Source organism: Dendroctonus ponderosae, unplaced genomic scaffold (genome assembly GCF_020466585.1).
Source record: "Dendroctonus ponderosae isolate FM_Combo_2020 unplaced genomic scaffold, Dpon_F_20191213v2 Dpon_F_20191213_6, whole genome shotgun sequence".
Taxonomy (NCBI): Eukaryota; Metazoa; Arthropoda; class Insecta; order Coleoptera; family Curculionidae; genus Dendroctonus; species Dendroctonus ponderosae.
The window spans coordinates 13,873,546-13,896,201 of NW_026018814.1; the positions used below are offsets into that span (position 1 = coordinate 13,873,546).

Consider the following 22,656-nt stretch of genomic DNA (forward strand, 5'->3'; position numbering starts at 1 on the left):
AAAAACTTCTTTCATCAATACGTTTGAAGATGGACAGTCAGCCCACATCCCTTGTAAGATATTTCTTGATTGCACACTGAGTGTAAGCTATTGAGCTTCTTTTTGCTACATGTTAAGGTTGATTTTGAAGATGCTAAATGTAATGCTTCTTAAGACGTATATTAACTGTTTCTGAACCGAGGTCAGGCTTCAGACCTCAAAACTAGGTGAAAGACACTTTGTTTTCCAGTTCGTGTTACTTATTTGCACATTTGCGCACAACACATTTATTTAATTTTTTTTTATTTAAATATCAAATCATTTTTTCGATAAACAGCAACATCTTGACGCAGCATCCTAATCATAAAACCAACTCATTTGGTGCAACAATTCACATACTGCATGAGCCGCGCTTAATAATTTACGCAAACGAATAGGGCCCATATGTCGATAAGCGGAAGTAGGAAACACTCGCTACACCCCACTGGACGAGGATAGTTATTTACCGGCTAAGCGTTAACTCGTTCGCGCTTTTTACCTCATTTTTTACACACCCAGTTATATTTAATAAAACATATACAAGGTGCTCTACCGGCAGCTCTAATTGATATTCCAACTGTTCGCTCGATTAATGAACTGTGAAGCAGCGCGCCAGTTTTTCATCGGAACCTATAATTTGATACGGTTTTTAGTGCTCTATATTGGCTCTATTCTGTCGGTTAGGAAATCGACGATTTTTTCTCGCCAATAAATGCATCTGGTTGCGCTCTAGCATTGTTGCACGTATGAAAATCAATGGAAATGTAAAGCGCACACATTTGAACGTTTTTCGATAGAATGTGCGTACGAATCAATCGATTAAAATTAAATAATTCCCTAATAATAGAATCCTGACAAAACCATATGGTTTTTATGGAAATTAGGACGAGAGAGCGTGTATTGGAATTATAATGAATTACGACCATTTTGAGGTTTTGATTTCACGTATGATCAAGTAGCAAAGATGGTTATCAAAGTCTCGCTCTTCACTCTTCAGTTCTCTGACAAGGTTATGATTTTAGTGCATTCCTTCCAAGCCGAGAATCACATAACGAGGAGTCAATTTAACACATTAATAAGTAGTGTTTTAATTCTGATTATTGTTGTGCGTCTAAAAGCATATGTTCACTGAACAGTTAATGGGCTTCATATGCCTTAATAGAACCCTAATTAGCTTATGCCGTAGGCGCAGAATATGCTAGGCTATGCAATATAATTTCAAATGCATGCCATGTAATGGACGGTTGCAATGGCGTGATGTTGCTGTATTTGCAACGTGGTGTTGCGGTACTCAAACCTTTTTATTTCATTTTATTGGGGTTTCTATCAACAATCCTTCGCGCCTACAACATAACAACTGACTGTCTTGAACACAATTCTCTTCACGCAAGTAAACTCTACTGTTCGTACTGGGAACATTTTTGTTGGTACTGTATGAAATTCGTTATTATCATTACAACTAATAATGTATGGTTGACCGGCCGATGGACTTGGTCGAACAAAGAACAAAGGTTTATTAAAACAAAAGTTCACGTTCAAACGTGTCATCATCTAAATCCTCATTGTAGATGTACGAGCGACCTAAATTTAATTCCTTTCAGAAATAGGTTTTGTGCTTAGTTGGGACCTAAATGCACAGTTTCGGAACTTGATAGGCATGTGAAATTTAACTGGAATCGATCCAGGCTTTCCCAAATAGGTAAATTTCATATGTAGATATCACACTTTTCAAACGAAATTCACATGGACTTTTTTATCTAGTTAGCATTTAATTAAGCAAACACTCATAGTTACACCAGATTATTGGTTAAATTCCTTTTTTGTCTAGTTGATAAGCATAAAAAACGTTGGTGCCAAAAACATGGATAGCTGAAAATAAAAAATCTCGCCGTAACAGAAAGTGACCATCCAGAGTTGCATTTCCCACCCGAAAATAATGTACGCTTTTTCCAAACATAACAAATACATTAGTATGCCCATGTTCTCTGCATTAATGAGGCACTATTAACAAAATCGATGCGATGGCCTCCTAAAATCGCGCTTCAAAGTTTCCCATAAGCTCCCTTTCGAAACTTGGCTTTCGTCAAACTAAAAGCGAACGCATTCATGTAACCCTCGATCCATATGGGTCACTGGAAGTGTTTTTCATAATATGATTAATGGGCATACTTGATGCATTGGTTAGGATTTGTGATGCATCATAAATCGTGCAACGCACGCGGCATTAAGCTTGGAGAAGCGAAGCTGAAATTTAGATGATCTGGATTTTGAATTTTAAAACTTTCAACTTGTTTTTTCTTGACAATAATCCAATAGAATTATTTCAAGTTTACATTTTACTTAGCTGTTATAATTATCTTGCAAATGTGGAAAACTTCGCACCAAATCAAATTTCATGTTTCATCAGGCGCCTACATTAGGCGGCGTGTTCTGGACTAATCGGATTTGAAGGAAATGAAGCAAATGCATGGAAACTTTTCATTATTTCCTTCAAATCAGTCTGTTTTACAATTTATCTAAAATAAATCTTACAGAAAAAGTGATTTCGATGAATTTACAGGATGAATCGAAATTGTTGTTATTCCATTTAAAGGGTTTGGCTAATATCTAGTTGCTGAAAAGTGAAGGGAATTGAGTTGATTATTGACCGATTGAGGCTTTGGCGGGCATTGAAATTGGATAATTTATCAAGTTTTGGGTACCCCTAGAATTGAGTTTATCTCTGGGCAAGGGCGAGCAACTTGAATCTCAAATAGTGATTTGTTCGAAAACTGACTTCAGTTCAAAGTTAGCTTGGTCAGAACAAAACGATACAAACCTCTATCGTTCTGTGAAATTTGCACGGTTTTATTCCTTCCCTTGTTAATTCTTAACAACTATCGTAAACTACAAAAACTGATGTTGTGAATTGTGGTTATGTAGTGAAGTTGAGCAGCATTTCAGCGCTCTGAGAACTCTCGAGTGTGTTTGCAATTCCAATTTTTTTTCGTCCCAAGTACCACCAGACAACTCTCCAGAGCCATATTTTTGACTTTGTAATTATAGTTCGTTTATGTGTTCAACATATTTGTCTAACGAAAAATTGTTAGATACTTAGCACCGAATCAGATCAGTGTAAAAAATGAGCTTGAAAAAGTTGAAGAGAATACCTCAATAGTGAAACACACTTGAATACTTCTTAGACTATTTAGATAATGTTCCTTTGTTTGGCCGAGAACGTTTTTGCAACTCAGTTTCCGAATGAAGAAAATCGATGGACTGTTTTCATTCATTTTGAAAGTCAACATATTTAGTGTGCTAGTGCAAGTTTTGAAATACATTTTTTCATAATTTCTACGGTCACGAGTAAATGTTGCATATGTTAGATTATCCAAAGTTGCGACGATCTGTCAGAGAACACTGATACACAGATTAGATGCCTTGTTACTTATTGCTCATTTACTAAAATGCCTGAAACCATGTTAGTTTAAAAACTGAAAATATCATGTGGATTGGACGCAAGCAAAAATTTAAAAAAATTATTGTTGGATCAATTTCAACTGTTACGTGAAATGCATGCCATTTTGCCCCATGCTTGAATGTGCAGAATTATTAAGTTCTGTGAAAACCTAAAGCTCGCTATAATATTTAAGAACCGTGCAACCTTTGTTGTTTAATTCATGTCAGTTCCACGCTCCTGTTGGAACAACGCAGTCAATACTGTAATAGTTAGACCCAAGTATTCAGGGTCAAAGTATGCAACGTAAAGTCCAAAGAGTTTCAACGATATTGATGATACTTGACAAACCAACGTGTCGTTTCTATGGCAAGGACGAAGCTCTCTTTTCTAAACTTTACATTTCGATGCTGACAAAGGTGCACTTTTTAACGGGCAAAAACTTGGCTTCTCGACAAAAAAAAAATGTTAAAGTTTCGACAAATCATGGCACTGAAACTAAATGATCAACAACGCGCATTAATGCTGGTGCATGATGCCCACACCAGTTTTTTTACCCATAAAATCAAGTTCAGATCTCTAAAGGCATATTGATTGTTGTCGTCTTCAACGTTGAGTTGTCATCGTTTACACATTTTCCATATTTTGCCAGTTGCTGCTGCAGTCGATTCGTAATGAGTCAGCATAAACTGGCCTGTACCATACAAGATGAAAATTAAACCACCGGGATATTTAATCTCTTTCGAGCATGTTACCATAAATGCCCAGTTTCAAGTTTTCCCGAGTTAATCCCCAGTCCTGGTGACGCTTCTTATGCTTTGCACGACCACGTATCTCATTGTAAACAGAATAATCGAAGTCTGTGCAGAATGAGCAATGATGAAATGGAGGATGTCGTTCGGTCGAACGGACACCTACATTACAGGCAGTTTTGAAAATTTATTTCCCTATAGTCCGAGGATATTTAACGAATTCCATGTAGATTAAGTTTTAACGGTCTTGATCTATTAAAGGTGATTTGAAAAGAACAACTACAAAACAAATTGCTGATATCTAGTTATCATAAATTCCAAGTTAAGGCAGAAAATCCTCAGAAAATCCTGCAGGTTTATTAAGTCTGATGTAATTCTTAGAGCGGGTTGTTAACCGGATTAGGCCAACGAAAGGGTTAAAGATTTTACATTTGAATAATTTCGTTGGAAGTTCACGGAGTTGATTTAATATCGGCCTGGATAGGAGTGTCGTGGAGTGTCGCCCCTTCTGAATCGGGTAATTGACTTTTAACTAAATGCTAGAAAATGGATAAGTCCTGTTCAGAGGGGAGTAACAAATCTAATCTGAGCGTCAGTCAAATTCCGAATTAGTCGGTCTTGAGGGATTAAACGGCCCCCCATGCAAATAGCAATTGGCCACTTTTGAAGTAATGTGTGTGCATGCAGATTGGAGGCTGCAGCCCTGTCATAATCCGTTTAGCGTCTTGATCCGTTTTGGACAAACCGAGGACAGGGTCGGCGACTCGGACACAGATTTATTTAATTTCCGGACGGTAATAGGCGACAACCGGCTTAACACAGAAATGCCAGGACAGAAAGTGCGGGTGTAAATTGTGGCAGGCGTGATCTTGCCGCTGCCATGTGGGCCGCCTAATGAAATCACTGCAATCGCTACTGTATCTAATAACATTAAATGAACTTCCCATTGTCTGAAACACTCCAAGATTTAACTAATGATCGCGACTGCCAAATTGCTCTCGTTGCGGAAGCGAATTGTTAGCGTAATTCTTTTATATGCAATGAATATTTTTAAGCTTTACGAGCCAGAGCGTTCGTACGCCACGATAAATCTTCACGAGTAATTAGTTTTTACATACGCTGCACTTCAAGCGCCACCGCACAGAATCTGTCAGGTAGATGTAATGCTGTGGTCATAATAGTGTCACGGGTTTCGAAAAAATCAACCCCCCTGCCAAGGTTATTGCAGCCAGGCAATTTTAAGACTTCGGTACTAAATCGTCCGTACAAACATCGATTGGCTGATCACATAAGAGAAAAAAAAATGCAAAATAGCAATCTCGATTGGAGGAGATGGTTTTATCGCAGGGCCTCCTAAAAGCCTCGACTTCACGCCCCTTGAATCTTTTCTCTGGACTTATTTAAAGAATAATAGTGTGTATGATAGTCCTATTGCAAATGTTGATTTACGCCTAAGAATGGTGGATGCAGTTAACAATATTAATATGAATCATAAGCAATATATTCAAAACGTTTCGGATAAAATTGAAATTAACTACAGAAATTGTACAGATATAAAGGGAGGTCACATTGAGAATTACTGGTTTTAATCTTATTGTTTTTATTTGAAGTAGCGAAAATTGAGAGTTTCTCTATGATTTTTGAATGGTTTTATACATACTGTTTTCATAATTTCTTTAATAAATGATCTAGGCGGGTGTCATCTTATGAGAAAACACCCGGTACAATCGGCTTCTTATGCGCTCTTTTCAATTTAAATAGCCAACTTTAGGGCTCACTTCACAATTTTTTATCTGTCTTTCTCGTGAAGCCTTTTCACCAGTTTCCATCTTGTCTCCAAACTTGTTTCTTGCTTACTATAGAACACAGTTGTCACACACAGTACTATACAGGTTGTCCCGTAAGCACATGATCAAAAGGGTACTGCAATATTCATTGGATCAATAGAAGACGATCCGTCATTAACATAAACTGTTATTAACAAAGAATGTCTGGCTCCCTGCCAGATGGTCAAAGTTCTCCAAAAATTGTTGAGTGGCAAGAAAACAAAAATGTTTTTTTTTTCGCAAAAACTATGAATTTGATAAGATTTTACAAAGAGCACAAAATTGTGAATGAATGATTATTGCATCGACGAAAAAAAATGAGTTAATTTCATCCACCAAATAAAAAGTTCTCGTATTTTTTGTACCACGACACTCAAGAATTCACCACTTGTCCAAAACGACTGAACTCGATTGTTTCATCAAAAAATGAGTCTTACATAAGAACAAATTCAGATCGAGTTGCAGCAAAATATATCGTACCATTTATCCGATATTTCAAAAGATAATCTTTTTGAAGACCTGACCATCAGAGCAGAGGAGCTAAACATTTTTTGTTAATAAAAGTTAGGTGATATTATTTTGATCGTGTTCTTACGGGGCACCCTGTATATATATGGCAATAATTCTCTATCTATAATTGCAAAATTTAAATAAAGAAAAAATAAATATTCATCTAAAAGTCGAATTTGAATATTCAATCGGCATTCTGGACGGATGTGTTTAAAGTAGCCAGTTCCAACGGGCCGAATCTATAAAACATGCGACATCGCCGTAACAGATCTGTTTTATTTTCTTCCTGATACAATTTGCATCGTCTCAAAATCACTTAGACGAAGGAAAGCGTCTCCGCGTGGTGTATCTCCGCACCGCTTTTATTGGGGCATTATCATTTTATTGACTTCAAATAGCTTGTAAAACGCAGAGCTTCGAGTCAAGAGCGAGCGCGGGAAACCATTCCCTTGAAACAGCCTAATTCAGGAGACAGTGATGGCTTGTAATCGCCGTCGGAGTTTCCCTTTTGCAAACAGGTGGATTTGTTCAATTTATTATAGAACCGACAAAGAAACAGCTGCTACCTCGCCTCCCTTCCACTGCAAAGCGCAGAACTAAGCACTAATGAACGCTCTAAAATCCATATCTCCAGAACCTTCCATACATCATTCAGGATTAACAGTCTCAGTAGCTGAAATTCGGAAACAAGTGCAACAGGACTTTGTAAGTTGATAAAGGTACATTTTTCGTGCATTTGCACTGCGGTTCCTCTGGGGCTTCTGAGCGACTTATGCATATTCATATCCAACAGTAGTACACGTTTCTTTAATGTGATCATTACAAAATGCAGAACTGTACTTTCACAGCAAATTTCAATAAATACATCTCCCATAGTATGGAACGGCTGAACCACCACAGACATTCACAGAAGAATGGAATGATGGAACGAGGCTCACTCTACGATCCCAACCGAACAAAAGAGTTTGTGTGCAAACCTTGGGACAATGCGTGACACACTCGCAGCTAAAAATCAATTATTAATGCAGGAGGATATTTTTATGCTGAGAACAAAGTCGACCAGCAAATAAACGGGAATTTAAGAACATCTGATGCTGACATGTTAACAAAACGGCCACCGCTCGGGGTTTGCGGGAGACATGTCGTTGATGGCTGGCACACGCATATAAAAGGGCTGCTGCACAAACTTCCATTGAAAAAATCCAGTTGCGGAAATGCGTCGATATTGTTTAGTTTAATTGACAATGATTACGACAAACCACAATGTAACTTCGATTAATTTTTTTCAAACTGGTTTTTACTAGGTATAAGGCTCACAACTTAGCATTATGAGAATTTGTGGCCAAAAATTGAGAAAAATAAATAGAGAATCGGTTTCAGAAATAGAACTGTATGTTTGAAAAGAAAAACTAATGTGATTGATTTTGTAAGTAAATAATGGAATACAGTTTTATCATCAAATTGCGATTAAATACTGATTACTTCAATCTGCTAAAATCAGTTAAAAATGTATCAGATTTAAATATGTTTTTGTTAAAAAAAATACAAAAATGATTTGTTGCTAAAAGTCTGGTAATGTTTAAACTTTTGAAGTTAATATAAGCTCATGAAAAATATATGGACAATGGAAAGGAATAATGAACAAATTCTTTGTTTTTCAATTCTGGTGTTAGACCATGCAAAAGCGTCTATAAAAATCGCTTTTTCTCTTAAAAATAAAAATCCGAAAGTTGTCTATATGGCTATAAGATTAGTAGACGTACTGTTTCTCAAGAGTTTTTAATAAAAGTTGGAAATTTTGCAACGCGAGTCCTCAGATCTTTTTAAGATCAAGAGTCCATAAATATGTAAGTCCACAAATGGTTTGACTTGTCGAACTACTGCGATAAGAAGATTATGCTTTTTCTTAATAATTTTGAAAAAATTATCGATATTTGATCGACACTATCCCCAGTGTCCATTGGCACGATTGGGCAGTTTTCTCATTTTCAGTTTCGACGAGAACTTGCAAGTTAAGAATAAAAATAACGTTGACATCAAACACGTCTAAGATTGACTGAGATGTTGTTACCAAATATCGACCTGAATGCTTAGTTGCTGCAGTAGTTTTGCTTGAAAATCTAATCGAGAAGGTTTTAGCCCAAATATAAAATTTGCTTAAATTGTGCAATGTTTTCATGTTTAGTTACGGCGCTTTTGCAGCCGAACCCAAAATGGAACGAATATCATAATAATTATGTAAATAAGATCGATATCCCTGTTGAAACTGATCATGTTTGACCTGGATGTACCAAATGTAAATCAAATTGATAAAAACGTGGATAGAGATTTGTTTAAATCGCACGTAGCCAGATCTTAACCGAGTTAAAATATTACTTGCGAAGTTAGCACAAGCAAGCAGTCGGACAACCGGCCGGTCCATCTATCAATTCCAGTTCTTTGGCAGGATTGTTTCCTGCTGCATCAAACTAATGGTCCCAGCGGCCAGAATAAACTTTGCAGGAGAAACAGTTTAATGGAATCCGGGACCGCGGGGACCATTAAAATGAAATAGTGCGCTCCGGCCAAACGGACACCGCCTTCTTTTTTCTCGGACTCTGTCCCGCATTGCATTGCTCTAAGCTGCTCGGATCAATCTTCTCTAAGCAGAACGGATTGTTATTGTTTGCACTAGTAAGTAGTAACGGGCCATTAATATTTCCCAACCGTTTAATCGACTGCGGACTTATTGCTCGACTTTTTCCGGCTCTAATGAAGCCATAAACCGTGGTAGCTCTGGATCTGCGATCTTCTAGATCGGTGTTCGAATTTTGCAGGCAATGCAAACGTATCGATCGCCCTATCACCGGAAAGCTCTATTCAGAAAACAGTTCAGGTGTTGCGCTCTTATCGGAAAACAGAAAGCGGCACCTGGGTCGATGGGGAGCCATACATCAGCCGTCTAGAGATTTGGGATCGGATAGAATAGAGCTACCGAGAAAAGCAGGATATGAGCGCCGCGGAGGCGTCGGCGTCGGCACTGCCATCTCGCCGCCGTTGCGCTACCGGTAATATATTACACAGACAAATTAAATTATCCTGCTGCCTGCGATAAGACCGGACTGAGACCTGGGTGCATTTTTTTTATTAAAGTGAAATAATGCCCTCGAATACGCGATTGGAATAAGTCCCGACTGTTCAGAATGATTGATATTTTTCATTCAAGCGAAGATCACTATTTGAGTATATTGCCTCATCCGGAATCAATTAATTTATTTTTCTTTTTACTTTTTTTTAGTATCTTGTTGAAAAAGTTTTGTGCACAGGTTAGAAAAAATTTCCTACGTGATATAAAAATCAATGATGAATCGATTCCTCAGGGGTTTTTACTGACGTTTGATGAAGAAGGCTCCACAAACAAAGTAATCCAAAGGATTCAGATCGGGCGAGCGTGGCGGCCAATAGTCTACACAAACGTCAGTTGACACAAATAAGTAAGTTTCCATCGCTTGTTGTAACCTTTAATAAAATTCGCCTGACTCCATTGTACCGCATTTCATTAAATATCTGAGAAACAAAATAAAATGTGAAAAAATAGCTAGAGGCAAAAAAGTTTCCAAATGAATCGGTGAATCGCACTGTAAGCCCGTTACATCGAAATTGATATTGAGCTACGTTGAGGTTAGGAGCAATATGAAGCAAAACTAGACAACTATTTTTTTTGATCGATTCAACCGATACGATTTAGGGAAAGTTTCCACGCCGATGTGAATACATTGACATTATAAAGTGCAGGTTTCGGAATCGCTAATTTCAGGCTGAACCCAGCTGATGATAGCTAATAGGCTCGAAACCGGTCCTGGGGGTGCCTGAGGTTAGCGCCTTTCGAAATATGCACTTGCTTATTGTTCATAAACATAACTGTTTCGAAATGTATCGCCCATAGATGGCAAGAATTCATTCACAGTCAAAAATCACCTTGTACGATTGCAAAAAGACAGTTTAAACATGTCTTTAATTATTGTTTTTGCATGACACAAATGCTGAAGTTCTCCGAGCTGACAACATTTTGCCTTAAATTGCAGATCCCTCAGATTCACCGAAATAAATAGTTTTCGCAGCTCTTTCAATCAAATTTTATTTTGTAGCGCCGATTCAGTAACAAGATTTACACATAAAAACTGGATGAAGAGAGCACCAAACTGAAACGATTGGAAATACTTGAAACACACATACATCCTGAAATGGATAGATAACAGCTGATGATTATAGTTTAGGAAATCTCGCCCTAGTTAAGAAGATCTAATTTTCAACTAGATGTTCAGCGGCAGCACGAAACCTTCAAAATATCTTGGCGTACATATTTTGAAAAATATGTGAATGGCACATCACTTTAATCAGTTGAGTTAGTCTCAAGAACAGAACAGTTCTTAAGAAATACTTTTTCAATATTTAAAAGTGGCGATATGTCTTGATGTAATATGTCTGCGAACAGATTTCGACAACGCATCTTTTTCTAGACATAAGACAGATGATCGTTGCCCTTGCGCTATAAATACCGCGTTAATTATACCATTCAGACGACAAATGCGTACGTGAAATGCTATTGGCAGTACGGTGCCATCCGTGCTATGAAGTATTCTCATTTTGTGCGCCTTCTAAAGCACAACCTGGCATTTAGTCACTCGCTGCATACCTCACGTCCGCTATTTTGGTTTCACCAGGGCGGTATGTGGAAAATCAACTAACAAGCATAAAATAATTGGATTTTACTAAAAATATCATTCGGCTACTGTCTTCCTCAATTTCGTTATGTCCCCACTTTCTTACAAAAACATCGACCGACTGTTAAAACCAAATTAAAATGCAGCTTCAATCTGGCCTCTTCTGATAACTCCTCACTACACGTCACTTCAAAAAACAACCCGATAAGGTTTTGTATTTTTTCTGTTTTCCACATCTTTGGCATTCTCCATCAACAATTGCTCATGTATAAGCCAATCCCAGATCTCAATAACGCCGGATGCTTCACATGGGAGATTCTGCTTCCTGCTGTGCGTACCTTGTTTCAGAACATCAAAAACCGAGTTGATATCAAATCGAATAAACAAGCAGACACTGATCTTTGAATACACAAGTATACAAGCGGAATAAAAACCGATCTGTTTACTCATCCAAATTAATTCATCGAAACCCAGGGGCTTTACAAGTCAAACCGGCCGAAGAAGAGCGAGCAATGGAACCAGTCCAACACGGACTAAGGTACTTTTAAAAGGATTTTGACGCCAAATTCATTAGCAGGATTTGCGAAATTACGTTGGTAAGCTGCGATTTAGTTCCTTGTATCGGTTTGAGGTAGTATGAATTAAATTTGACAAATAAAGAAAACCGAATTACTTGCGTTCTCCAATGCGTTTTTATTTCACTAGTTAAACTGGTGATCGTTCACTGGATACTCTTAACAGCTGCTTTGTGGGATTTGTAATACGGACGGTCCAAACTTGAAAAAAAGATGCAAACAATGAACAATGTTGGGGTGCAAGATCAGGTGCTTGTACTAGCCGCATTTTGGAAATTAGTGAGAAAGTCAAGGTGTCGCAATATTTTCATCAAAGCTATGTGAGGAAAATTTGGTGCCCCTGAGTAATCTAGTGGAGCTATTGAACAGAGCAAATCTGGCTGATTAACCGATATAATTCAAAGTAGGTAAGAGATGATGATGCAGAAAATGGATCAGTACGAATTCCAGAAAGTCAGCGCTCCAATGACAGAGACGAACCTATTCACCTATTCAGAAAATGAACTCATTTACTATGATACTTTACATCTTACTGTACCTGAATAAATTATCTGACGTTAATAATAATGAAAGGTATGGTATACCGTTGTTTATTCATCCGACAATTTGAAAGGAACCGAGCGGGTGGCCACAAGATACGCAAGGGTGTAACTCAATCCCTCATTCCCGTTGCCGATGCGTCAGTCTAAATTGACACCAATTACCAGTAAAACTCCCTGCTTTAAGCTCCCCTAGCTTTTTGCAAACAGCATCACGAAAATGAGCTAATACACTCAGTGGCGGAGCCCCCCTCGCCGAAGAGCAGCGCCGATCAAGCGAACGCGCCACCCATTTCTTATTCCTATGGGGAGTTATATCTCGAAATCATGCGATTCAACTTTTAGTGCTTATGCTTCGTAATTCAATAGTCAATTTCGGCATTGGAGTGACTTCGACTTGATCTTATTCAAATGAGCGCCGTTGGTTTTGGGCCCTGATCAACAATGGAGTGGATTGGGTGGCAAAGGAAAGTCGTTGAAAAATGGGACCATTTACAAATTGAAAAATGTACTTACGACATCAGGCGTGCTCGCTCCATCCGTATGTGAAGTAGAGTCCGCATTACTCCTGGCACCTCCGTCTCCGTTTGTTGAACCGGTGAGTTCAGGAGGTTTACCTCCGTCCCTTTCGTCTATCACAAGATCAATGGGCATTTTACCTTTTAAGCAACTAATATACCTGTGACAGAAATTGTCACATAGTTCGTGAACCTGAAAAGAAAAAAAATATTACTATTAGGAATAATGTGTATTTAACATAGACCAAAAAAGGTGCTATCATTATCTAAACGAGCAAACTCTGCTTTTATTGAAGAAATTAATTCTCACAAACAGTAAAGCTTTCTTCGACAATGAGCCTGAAGCGGTTTCGAAAAGCCGTGATTTTGTCCATTACAGACAAAAACAGCTATTGTGTTTTTATTTAAAGAATATGGAGCCAAATGAGTAAAATTGTCATTGGAACTGGAAATATCCTTGAAACTTGCTTCTTGGCTGATTAATTAATCAGTCGTAAATGAAGGATACAAGTACATGTTTTTTGCTCGCAATATCAGACACTAGCATCATAACGACTTGTTTTGGGCTTTTAAGCCCTCAGGAGTTGGGCTACTGCAAATAATACATCGCAAAAGCCTGTACTTTAAAGCGGGATGTAAACACTTTTGGTAGGAAGTCACAGACGGCATGACCTGAAGTTTATATGTCATATAGCCGATGAAGACGCGTAGGTCCGAAACTGGCACGAGGAGTGCTTGCTTGTGACATATCCAAAGGTGGACTTATATCTCGAAAGTTTCTGGATAAAAACTGTGGAAAACCAGCACTTATTGAGGCTTGTGTGAATACCAACATTTACAAGTGCAAGGTTTATTAAAATACTTATCGGAACCAGGAACCAAAGAAATTAGGAAAATTGGGTATTTTACGCAACGGCGAAATTCGATTTAAAGTAAGTCTACCAGGAAGGATTGAAGCCATGTTTGGACAGAGGCAAGTACGGTATCCAGCATAAAATATGCGGAAAGCGGAATAAACAAGTTAAAGATGAAATATATTAGATAAACTAACAAAATTGCGAAATGCAAATGAAAAACACATTTCGAAAATATAGAAGCACAAAATTWGMAGAAAAATAAAATTCATTAAAAATCTTAAAGTTYCGGGGACGGATAAAACACTAAATGAAAAATTCAAGAACTGATGGTCACTTATCAAGAATATAATGGACCAGCGGWAGATTTCCGACTAGAGTCAACCGCCAAAACATAACAGTGAAAAACAGTAAAACCATAAGCATAACAACATCTAAAGATCTTACATGATATAATTTWAAGTGATRAGAAAATCGTTAAGCACGTCAAACAAATAGGGAGCACATTTAACGKGCACTGTAGTAGATCTAAGACGAAAAATTYAAAATCACTAAACCAAACACCAATGATGAACAGGATAATAATGAATATATATCGAACAGTGGAAACGAAAATAGTAAGAACCATTTTTGAACAGATGCTAAAAGAATGTGAAGTAAAAACCTTTAAGGCGAAATGTGGAAAAATGCTGAATTTCATCACAGCTCGCGGCTTTATTGGGATAGACTAGGGATCCGCTGCCTTATGCGAAACCCTTTTGAAACAAAGAAAAAAGAGGAACTGGTAGATTAGATACGAGTACGAAAACAAAACATAACTTTAAAATCTGCATTTAAACAAAAACTCTTCAAATTAGGATCGTAGTTGCTCGAGATTATCCAATTCCTATCGGAACTAGCTGCTGCTTTAACGTTACAAATGAGCCTTCGGCAGTGCACTTCAGGTCCATGAGAAAATTTGTATCTTGATGAAATTTTCCCAACAATTTTGCGTACAATGATTGGCGTTTTAACGAACCAACGGGAAATAATGTTGATGTGGGAAGAACATCCAACAAACTGTTTATGCTCATCTGTGTAAGTACCTACTTTTACAATATTTGTTTAACACAGATTAAATTGTTCCTACATAGTTCACATGGGGTTGCAGTATTGTCCTGGTTCTTATCAATATTATTCAAATTCACATTAATGGACAATATGTTCGCTAATGAAAATCGGCACGCAGCGGTTTGAAAATATATCTTTACATGCCAAAGACCAAGGCATCAATCAATATTTTCTTATAAAAGCTACTGTATTTTTCTGAATTTTAACATTCATTGGTATCGATCCGTTTGTCATGATCATTAACAAACCAAATAAAGTAATAAAAATGAACGGACCGTTTGCGATTTTCAAAATTAAAAATGTGCCACAAAGCGCATTCCGTCATGCTGCTGAGCAAAAGCAACAATCTGTTTCTTCCATTACACCTACACACAGGGTTTTAGGACTTTCAATAGTTCATTTCGGAAATGGCTAAATACAGGAAAGTTTGCCAAATATCTGATTTGGGGCAGAAAGACCGAATGGGTCGATAGCCTTTTTCTATAGGAAATAAAGATTGTTTATATATATATGTATATGATTTGGTCAATTTTCATTGAGAGACCTTTTTGTTTTTGATGGCAGATTTTTGACTTTTTTTTTGACTGGATTTTTGAAGGCTTGATAAATTTTCGGGGAATTTTTCATGTTGGTTCGACATTTGATTGATACGTTGTTTGCTCATCATTATTATGTAAATTAAACGACACGGCTTTGATAGCTTCAAGCACAAAAGCCAGCGATGACAATGTAAATAAGCATGTCTAACTGTATAAACCTGCAAATCATATTGGTAACCCGTTTTTATTGATTTTTGAAAGTACATTGAGGATATGGTTATTGTAGCATCATCATAAAAGAATTAGTTAGAATGAAGCGCTAAGAATTCAAATTGATTGAATTGGGAAGAGTAGGAATATCGAAGTCATCTCTGAAACTGTCTCATGTGTCTATGCATGTATATTCAAGTAAAGAGGTTTTGGTTTCTCATTGCTTATTGAAAAATTATGTAAGCTGATGAGTCATCGACTTGTAACGTATTATTGTTTCCAAATTCATAAATATGAGATTCAAAATCAGCAACTTTTGTGGGCTTGTTTATGGACACGCCCTTGAACTAGCCTGTTAATAAATAGTAATAAATCGCAACTCATCCCTGCGCTGGAGTTTATCTTGAGCATGCCTCATGTGGTAACCGAGTATCAACTAGTGCAACTGGGTTTCGAACAGTAAACGGATAGAGTATGATATTTATTAGCTCATGTGTAACACGTGAAATCTTCCGTTTGACTTTCATTCAGCTGACCATCATCCATGAATGTCTTTAAAAAGCTTCGCGCTGCGCTAAGGTGATTAGGGGATGAAACAAGATTACATCGTGAAATTCAGAGTTTTAATGAGCAGTTTTTAGAGGGGGGAGGCGATTCAAATTCGAGTCTCATACTTTAATGGTGTTTCGTTGGGAGCCATTAGGTGGAGGCGCCCTGCTCCGTTGTATGCGGCCCGGTGGAGAGCGCGGATTCTGGGATGGTAAATGCAGCCTTTTCCTAATTAGGTGGGAAGGAGAAAGGCTGAGAGATCAATAACACAACTAGCGACATCGGCACAATGCAGTGCTCGTGTTACAGTTGGTGGATTGTCCCGCGGGTCCCGTCTCAAATTCCTCGTATTAAACGCCGACATGTAAAAATATGGAAATTGCGCGGCAGCAGAAACGGCAGAATGCGGTCCGATCGCGGATCGTCCCAGACCGGATGGCCATCGCATCGTTTTGCATTCGCAACCACATTTAAATTGCTAAAAGGGGACACTATCGAGCGGTTCATCTCTCTCTGCGTTGCGATATTATAATCTTGTTGCAAGGCAAATGCATATAACCGGTTACCCCAGACGCCGTCTTCTTCGATGGTCGACGGCCATCTTGCGAGATTAGCTTTACTCTTCAGCCTCTGTCCGATGACCTATCACGTATGCAAAACAGTCACTATATTTCTCCACTTTTGTCATCAACGCATCGTCTATTCAAACGTGAACATTCGTACTTGCGAACCCCAGCTACTCCCATCTTGGGTCATGTTCACTTTACTCTTCGTACCACCGTTCGCTGTGAGGCGTCTAATAACGCTAAAGGTCAAGAAGCGCTTCGAAAATCGACCCCAAGTCGTCTGTGTCAGCTCAATTTTAATACCAAGTTTGGAAGCACTAAATACCAAAAAGTTAAAGAAGATAGCTGTGAGCATTAAAGTGTGTTCTTTTCGTCGAACGTCGTCGTCGTGGTAAACTTGCAGTTAAATTAGGAAGAAAATTGAAGAAAAAATGAAGGACCTAAACAAAATCTAAACGATGGAGGTGACAATGTGAGCAAAACGACCCGCTGTTTACGCGAAAATATCACTCACACAAATAGAAAATGTATCAGGAAATTGAAATGACAACTTAGAAAAAATCACAAAACCTACCAAAACTCGCCAACAAATCAAATCAATAATATACAAATACAATAAGTACCATTAATAAGATTAAATTTCCGTCTCGCTCGGTGGACAAGTAATAGAAAAAGAACGACGATTATTGCGTCACTGCCAAAAAGCTTGGGACAAACTATACATCACTGAAGAACTTTCAGAAGGCACGCTTTGGACCACAATGTCCCTCTTTTGTGCCAACTCCAATAAATCTTTGAAATTAGAGAATTATTTTAGCAAATCATCATTGAATACGATTTCGTGGAGATGCCATGTGGATACCCCGACTTATATGCGTTGGATTTTTATTTAGGTGGGTTTATCACATGCACCGCATATTATGGCTGCATTAAAACATTAAGAAGGTTGGAACAAATGGAAATCAGGATAATACTTTGACTGATGTAAAAAATCCTGTGGTCTCAGTAACTGTTTTGTTAAATACCTAAATTGTTAATACAGACATACTAATTAAAGCTTTAAAGTCTGCTCATTCCTAAAATAATGAATTCACTGCGGATAAGAAATGTTGCGGTATAGATACGAGTCAATCGATGAAATGGTCCGATGGTTCAACCACTGAATTTCAAATCTATGACTTTGTTCGATTTAGTTAATTAAAACAAAAAAACCGTAGCGTAACACATTTTTCACATTAAGTAAAAAATCACCACTATAATTTCTTCAGAGAAAACGACGAACAACATGGAATTCATCTTCGATATACGCATCCAATGCTTAGCAAATACTATTTGCAGCATTTTGAACATTTCAAAGTAAACATACATTGTTAAATGTATTAAAGTAAATATAAAAAACCATACAAACTCATTATTTTGTTGCCGCAGACAGAACTATCGGCATATTTAATAACAAACCAAAAAAGGGACGTTTAGATAACTGTCGTTGGTGTTTGGTTATTTAACTAATGAAAAAAATGTCCTGTATATCATGCGATATCCTGAACCGAAAAAAACTCGTTAGTTGCACTTGGAAACTTTTTCAATGAAACAATGGCAATTAGCATCGGTAAACATTAAATATAAATAGAACAGTCAATTATAACATATGCAAAAAGGATTTTTTCCTGTACAACTTTAGAGACAAGGCAGTTTTTTCACCAAAAATTAGAAACTAGTGTCCTTCGTGCATGATTAATTTTCAAATTATTATCGGCAGAACCACATTTTAATCAAACATATAAAATCGTCGTACAGCTTCTGATTTTATAATGTTCAACCGGAAAGTTCAATGGATAAAATAAACAGTGGTATGTATAGTCTCAACCCTAACTAATAATGAGAAACTTTGCATAAAAAATGTGACAGGTAAACTAGCAGTGATATTTACTTGGAAACAATGTGCTAGTGAATGAAATTTTTGGGAGAATCTCCCACCGGGACTTTTCCTTACTTCCTCTTTACTTAGTTTATTGGTTTAGAACAGAATATCATTGAATTTCCAAGACAACGTCGAACTGTTTTTAAGGTAAAAATAACTCATTAAAAAACATTTTAAATACTCTTGTTCGATCTCTAGATAACGACGGAAACGTGTTTATAACAAAAACCCCGATTAAGATGCAGATAAATAAGAAACAGAAACTGAAGAAAACAACAGAAAATATTCAATATTATTGGAATTATTACATTTGAAATATAAAGTTACGTAGGTAGGTATAAACAGTGGAAAGTAACAGAACCATCCTTTCGATTATTCGATTAGGCGAGTTTTTATTATACATGTACAAGAAATCCGAACGTAATCAGAAAGGTTCAATTCATTAAGAGCCAAACCATCGCCCAAAACCATTATATAAGACATTTAAAAGATAAAAATGGTTCCAATTCTTAAAAAGATGTTAAACGAGTGCGGTCCCGATTCGAGAAATGCGACCGTAAATTAGAATTTCCTGTTGTCAGATTAGATACAGACCGAAAGGTGGGCCCAGCTCGTGGGATAATGTTGCAACCATATGTAAAATGATTTGCATTTAGCCTCACACACAATTTAAATTATTGATATTCGATCGATTGTAACAATATGCAAATTAATTCGGATTTAATCGTGCCCATTGCATCGGCGATTCTTTGTAAACAGCTGGTACGCCATAAGTTATGCATTTCGAACTTACTTTTATTTGTTTTGTTGCCATTACTTTACCTTTTACCTTTAGACAGTAATACAGGATATTGCAATCTTAATACATCATTTTTCGCTCATCTTTGTTATTCAACTCTTCCGTTTAACTGGGAAAATACATTACATTTTTGTCTGCCTATTTTCAAAGCTTTCTCAAATTCCAGTGTTTCATACGCAGAACCGAGGCAATTTACAATAATTATTTAGATGCAAATCACCAGGACTATAAGAGGGAATTTAATTTCAAAGCCAACAAATCATTCGGACATTTCGCTAGAGCTAGTTGATAATGTCTGCTTCGAAAGGCATCTGACTCGATTTGCATATTATAGCGACCCCGCCAAACGCGGATGAAAAAAATGAACAAAACCGATTCAACTTGCGACTTTGTGAGATTTCAACGACCTCGAATTTGAATCCCGATGCAAAACGATCACGCAGAGTGGACGACTCTGAAATTGCTGGGCTCAAAATATTTTTGATCTTGAAAAACGACGAGTGACAGAGTTTCGGATAAAGTATGTCTTTGTATTTCAATCCAAGGGCAGCACCGCGACCGTACATTAATCACAATAGATTTTACATTATTTTACCTGCATCTGGACATGGTTTTTATGTTTAAGAAACCATAACATAAAATAAATATTTTTTGTTTCCGCAACACATTTTTTATTAGTGTGAAATTATCCTGTACATGTTGTTTCCTGTGGCATTGACACAAGAGATGTGAGGTAATGGAGTAGAGGTTCAAAATACCAGTAAACCAGCATAGTGGATGTTTGCTGCTGGATACTAATCTTTTAGCATTAGACCCATTTTGGATAGGCATCAAGGATGTAATTTGAATCAGAGCAATCGCCAAAGCAAACCATCAACAACGGCGGTGATTGTCAACGCTTTGAAAAATAAGCGATAAAACTTGATGGAAGTAAAAAGTCTATCAATTTTTTTCAAATTCCCAGTTTCTTATTTCCTGTTGTACCGATGACGATAGCGGAAGGTTAAAGGTGATACTTATAGAATGTTGATAAAGCATCAGCCGAAAATGACAAGAAAGGCGCCACCCTCGTCATTTAGATTTGGCTGCCAGATTGGAAACAAATAAGTATTCGACGTCAGGAGATTCGTCATCTCGTGTTTCAAATTTATAATGTCGCCACCATGGTACCGCGGGAATAAATCGAGCCATTTACATGGGTTCTGGTCGGGAGGTTTGTCCATAAGTGAATTAACAAGTGGCTATGTGAATAGACTGCTAAATGAATTTGTAGTAGGGTATTTGCTTGTTTCATGGACTCACTAAATAGTAGGAGGAATTATTAGAACAGAGACAGAGAACAGAAATATTGAAATCTACTGCTACAACTTTTGCACGTATAAATACAATCAGATCCAAGTCATTGGCAAATTACGTAAAAAAAGGCGAGAGATTATTATTAACATTACAATAAGAGCAAGACTGAAGTGAGAGAACCAGTTTCCATCTTTATATCTGACTATACAAAATTATAAATTATCCAAAAATCATTAAAGAGCTATTTTTTGAAAATCTTAATTCATCCATTACAACTGTGGATATTGGCAATGAAAGGATTGGTTCAAAAGTCAATAACGCAAATGCAATCTAATCGATTTTCGTATGTGCGACGCAAAAAGACTATTTTTACGAAACGTTTAGCCGAAACAACACGGAAATTCTAAAGCAGAATGTGTAATGTGCTTTGAATACGCTGATTCCACCGGAAGTTTAATGGGTCTTGTCTATAAATACTTTTGAAAACCTCAAATTTTCTTAAACACTGAATTGTTAACAACTGATGACGAGCTTTTTGTTCAGGTTTTATTATAAATTAGTGAAAAATGGATTGCTTCTTATTGCCACTAAAAAAAGCGCAAATTTCCTCTTAGAATATAGATTATTTAACCAGATAGCCGGACGAGCAATAAAGTATTATTTTATCTGGGAAACATGTTTGAACTTCTTAATTTACTTTCCTACGGTTTCTTCAAACCTTTTTCTTTACCTTCGCAAAACGGTTCACAGTAAAAAAATTTGCGAGTCGATGACCAATGTGATAATTTTCAAAAAAATGTCATGTAATTTTCCAACGAAGTAATTCAAAGGCTCACAAAAACACCAGAATGCAGTTCTATGCATTCCCAAAGCGACAAAAAATATTAAATCAATTGCACTTGCTCGAGACTAGTTCAAATGTCCCATGTGTCCAAATGTCCAATAAACAATAATTTTTTATAGCAAACCTGGCTATGCTTTATACGAGATGAATGTACGTAAAACTTCTACAGTTTTGTCATACACATCTTTTAAATTTAACCAGATATTAGGAAAGGTGGTCTGCAAGTTTCGATATAATGTAAAAGATGGGAAAACGTACACGATTACTGACGATTCATTTAGGAACGTTTGTGGTGCGCCACTGTGTACAGTTCAATTTGGAAAATGTTTTGTCATTCGCATTTTATCCTAGCTCTAACAGTTGTAAAGAAATATGAAAATTTCATCATTGATTTCAAGAGATCATTTATTTACATTTTTTTTTTAATTTCAATTTCGGGAAATTTCTCAACATTTCAATCTGAATTATATTAGCAATACTATGAGAGAGCTGGCGTAGTTTTACATCAAATATTTTTTGCCCATTCTTTGTGGAAACTTAGTTCAGATCTCAAAATGAAATTTTGCAACCTTGATTTTTTTTGGCAAAAAGTTCTCTCGGATTCTTTTTTAATAATTCGATTCCGGTTACAACTAGGATATAAATTCAAAGACAAAAACATTTTTTTAAATTGAACGTGGAACCACAGCATGTGCATTTGCAAACTCTTATTTCAGCGGTCAGTGGCGCAGCACACAAATTTATGAAAGGTAAAAATGGGCCTGGGTTTTTAAAAATTTATTGCTCAACACGTTTTTAAATCGTGCTTATTATGTGAAACCGATATTTGAATAAACTAGCAAAAATAGTAGAAAAAATGTGACCAAACGGCTGCAAAAATGTATATCAATATGAACCGATAATTGAAATTCATCGCTTTCTAGATATCATCATTAATTTAATTAATCAAAGATTAAATGCACTTTGGTTTTTAATCTTTCCCTGTGCATGATGATTATTCGGCCTTTTAGGCCGTCGTGAAAAGTTATTTGTTTTTGACGTTTCGCAACCACGCCTGACCTCCACCCTCAGAGGTTAGGCACAGCCACTTG

The 22,656-nt window shown here is 37.0% G+C and overlaps 1 protein-coding gene across 9 annotated transcripts in view; it reads right to left on the reverse strand.

Moving 5' to 3' along the window:
* LOC109543812 (homeobox protein homothorax) overlaps positions 1 to 22,656 on the reverse strand; it is a 250,340-nt gene that overhangs the window by 144,179 nt on the left and 83,505 nt on the right. For all 9 annotated transcript variants that reach the window (XR_007281844.1, XR_007281843.1, XM_019913687.2 and 6 more), the window contains one exon: positions 12,876 to 13,070. Coding sequence is in view for 7 of the 9 variants with exons in the window: in XM_019913687.2 (XP_019769246.1) it covers positions 12,876 to 13,070 (195 nt within the window). In the remaining 2 variants the exon portion in view is untranslated. The remainder of the gene's footprint in view (positions 1 to 12,875; positions 13,071 to 22,656) is intronic.